Source organism: Gavialis gangeticus, unplaced genomic scaffold (genome assembly GCF_001723915.1).
Source record: "Gavialis gangeticus isolate Ggan-Ray unplaced genomic scaffold, GavGan_comp1, whole genome shotgun sequence".
In the NCBI taxonomy this organism is placed as follows: Eukaryota; Metazoa; Chordata; order Crocodylia; family Gavialidae; genus Gavialis; species Gavialis gangeticus.
The window spans coordinates 5,142,342-5,145,329 of NW_017728973.1; the positions used below are offsets into that span (position 1 = coordinate 5,142,342).

The 2,988-nt window shown below is 37.0% G+C and overlaps 1 protein-coding gene across 1 annotated transcript in view; it reads left to right on the top strand.

The window, feature by feature from the left end:
• The first annotated feature begins 1,224 nt into the window (after positions 1-1,224).
• The window catches only part of IKZF3 (IKAROS family zinc finger 3), a 90,051-nt gene continuing 88,287 nt past the window's right edge, over positions 1,225-2,988 (top strand). Inside the window, exon 1 of the mRNA XM_019507143.1 lies at positions 1,225-1,587. Within this exon, the coding sequence (XP_019362688.1) occupies positions 1,581-1,587 (7 nt within the window). The 5' untranslated portion in view covers positions 1,225-1,580. The remainder of the gene's footprint in view (positions 1,588-2,988) is intronic.

Genomic DNA, 2,988 nt, shown 5'->3' on the forward strand with positions numbered 1-2,988 from the left:
TTTTGAACAACTTAGTTTTGTTCTAAAAACAGATAATAAGCACTGCCTTTTCTTTATTAAGATGAAAAAGTAAAAAAGAAGTCTAGTGCTGTCTCATGCTCACACATTTTACCTTGCAAGGCTGACCTCAGGCTTCCAAAGAAAGCAGTGCTGATGCAAGTTTTTGAAAGAACGTGTTAACATATTTATGTGTGTAAATTATATCAGGGTAAGTTATTAAAGGATATTAATAACATAAAGGATATTAAACTCAAAAAAGAAAATAATCTTTCATATCAAGTGTAAGTAACACTAATTTAAGCAAAGGGTTATAGTAAAAAACTAGTAAAAAATAATCACAAACCTACCAATGCAAGGTAGTTCTGACCTACTGCTGTTAAATTCTTAACAGCAGTAGGTCAGAGCTACTGTTGCCTGAATGCTACTTAGCTACTGTTCCCTGAGTGACCCAAACTAAACAGCAATAAATGGCTTTTTAGAGCTACTATGACTATTACTATTTGTAAAGGACTTAAAAGATGGAAGGTGCTCTGAATATTATAACCACTATTTTGAATTGGAAAATTGTTTTAATAGATTATGGGCCCACAAGATCATCCAGATCACAGGAGTAATCAAACCTCATCTTAAAATGAAGGGCTACAATGGTAAGTTCCATGAAATAACGCACATTACACCTGTGTCTTATTTGTAAGGTAAAGACATATTCCTTGAAGACAAGAATACCCTTGAGTCAAGATGGGAGATTCATGCTACAGGCTGTAGTATCTGCAGACTACACCTTTTGATGAAGTTGAGGGTTCACCAAAGGCACATTATGGAACTCCTTGGAATACACATTGCCATTTCTTCTCTAAAAGAACAACTGCTTGAGTTATAATGTTATGCACGAAAATAAATTCTCAGCCCCACATCACCAAGAACTAAGAAAAAATACAAATAACACTGCATTTTAAACAGCCTGAACGATTTGCTACTCCCTGCAGTAGGAGCTCAAAGAGTTGAGTGAAATAAGACCCTATTCCCTGAACCTTTTAAAAATCATAATAACATTTGTCACTTACTCAACACTTCACCTCCCCTCAAAATGCACCTCTTTTAAAGTTTCACTCTGAAAAGCACGGCCCACACACACCAATGTCCTCCCTTTGTGGAGAACTTGTGGGTAGTGCATTTTAATTGTACAGGTGACATTGCTTGCGTTTCTAAAATTAAGTAGATTTTAATCTTATGGAACGAATGCATTGGTAATTCATTCATAACATGATTAAACACATGCTACGTCTAATATGTAACATTTCCGTCTAAGAGGCTGAAATAGAGCACACAGGATCTTAAGGGGGTTGCTGAGACTCTACGCTACTGCAACTGTTTTGCACCAGATCTTCAAACCACCACCCGGCGCCGCTCTAATCACACACACAATGAGTTCCTGTCCCTTTAAATGCCTGATGTCACAGTCTCCTATCCAGAACGGAAGCCCCAGTGGCTGGGAATCTCCCGCCTGCTGCACTTGACAATCCCAGAGCCCTGGACAAGCACGTGGAGCAGGGAGCTCAAGAGGAATTAGCTGCAGCAGCATGGAAGGTGAGAAGGGACTCCTCTTTCAAAAAAGGGAGTAGACCTACTGTTCAGGGAATCCTGATCCTTCTGTTTAGTTGTTTTAAATGCATTCTTAATTTATAAATCGCTACTGTCCTTTCAGTTTATTTAAATTTTCGATCTGTGCTGCTTTTTCTGCAGCCCGATTGCAAGCCAAAGAGGAGGAATCTAATCGCGTTTTGCAATTAAACAGGAAACGATTGAGCCTCTTTACGTTGAATTTCAGAAACAGTAAAAGTACGTTAAAGCAAAGTTTACAATATATCTACTGCTCATTCTAGATTTAACGAATTAAGGGCGTGCTGGTTTCTTTGTGCTTATAAAAAGCACACTTAACTTTCAGAGCCAGTTAAAAACAAGTTTGCAGGTTAATTTGGGTTACAGCGTAGCCAGTGTTTAAAGAGAGGCAATATACATTGTTTCATATTGCTTTTAACAACCTTGGCGAGAACCCCGTATGCTCTCTCTCACCTTACGGTTTTAGAGGGTTAGATTGTCAATACATTGTTTTAAAACGTCTTTTAAAAAGTCTGACAGTTGAACATGCCCGTTCCTTGGAGGAGACACCAGTATTTTAGGATAGTCAGTTTTGGTTTTTAAAATGTCTACCCCTCTGCTGATGAAGGATTTTGAAATGTGTGCTTCAGTAATACCCCATCATTTAAATACAACCTGACTCACTTCAGATTGCCACAGTTGGTAACTGTGAAAAATACTTTAAAAGAATTTGTCTCATCGCAGTTTGTGTATTTGCAAGCAGCAGTTTCAGTCTCTTCAGTTAATGAAGCTGGAGCTAAGTATATTTTTGTGTGGAAAATGAGAGCTTTTTTGGGCTGACACAAATGTTGGTCTCTGATAAAGAAATGAGCATGCTTCCACCTCTATGAAGTATAAAGAATATTTTCAAAATCACTTTTTTTGTCTTTAAGAACTCTTGTAATTAAAAAGACTCTTGCTAATGATAGTTCAATTTTTCATTCTGTCCGTGAGTCTATGGCATATAGCACCCTGTTCATTTGGCATATTTGAAATAACTAACATTTGCTTCATCTTGAAAAGCAATGTTTGTAAAATTCAATTATATTTTATTATCTCTGTATTCAATAACTGTAACATTTACTTTTATGGCCCTATTTTTACATTTTTTGGTGGAAAAGCGTGGTTCCATTGAAATCAATGTGAGCTTTGCCTTTGATATTAATGGCGTCATTCTTCCGTCTTTCCTGTTTTAGAAAAGAACAGGTAATCTGACTGAACTCGAAGAGGTTACTCACATAAGTAAAGTATATTTGCAGGACTGACAAATTCTTTAGGCCCAAATTCTATAGTCATTATTTGATCAGATCTCACAGTTGACTGGAAACTTGACTACAGACTTTGATTGTG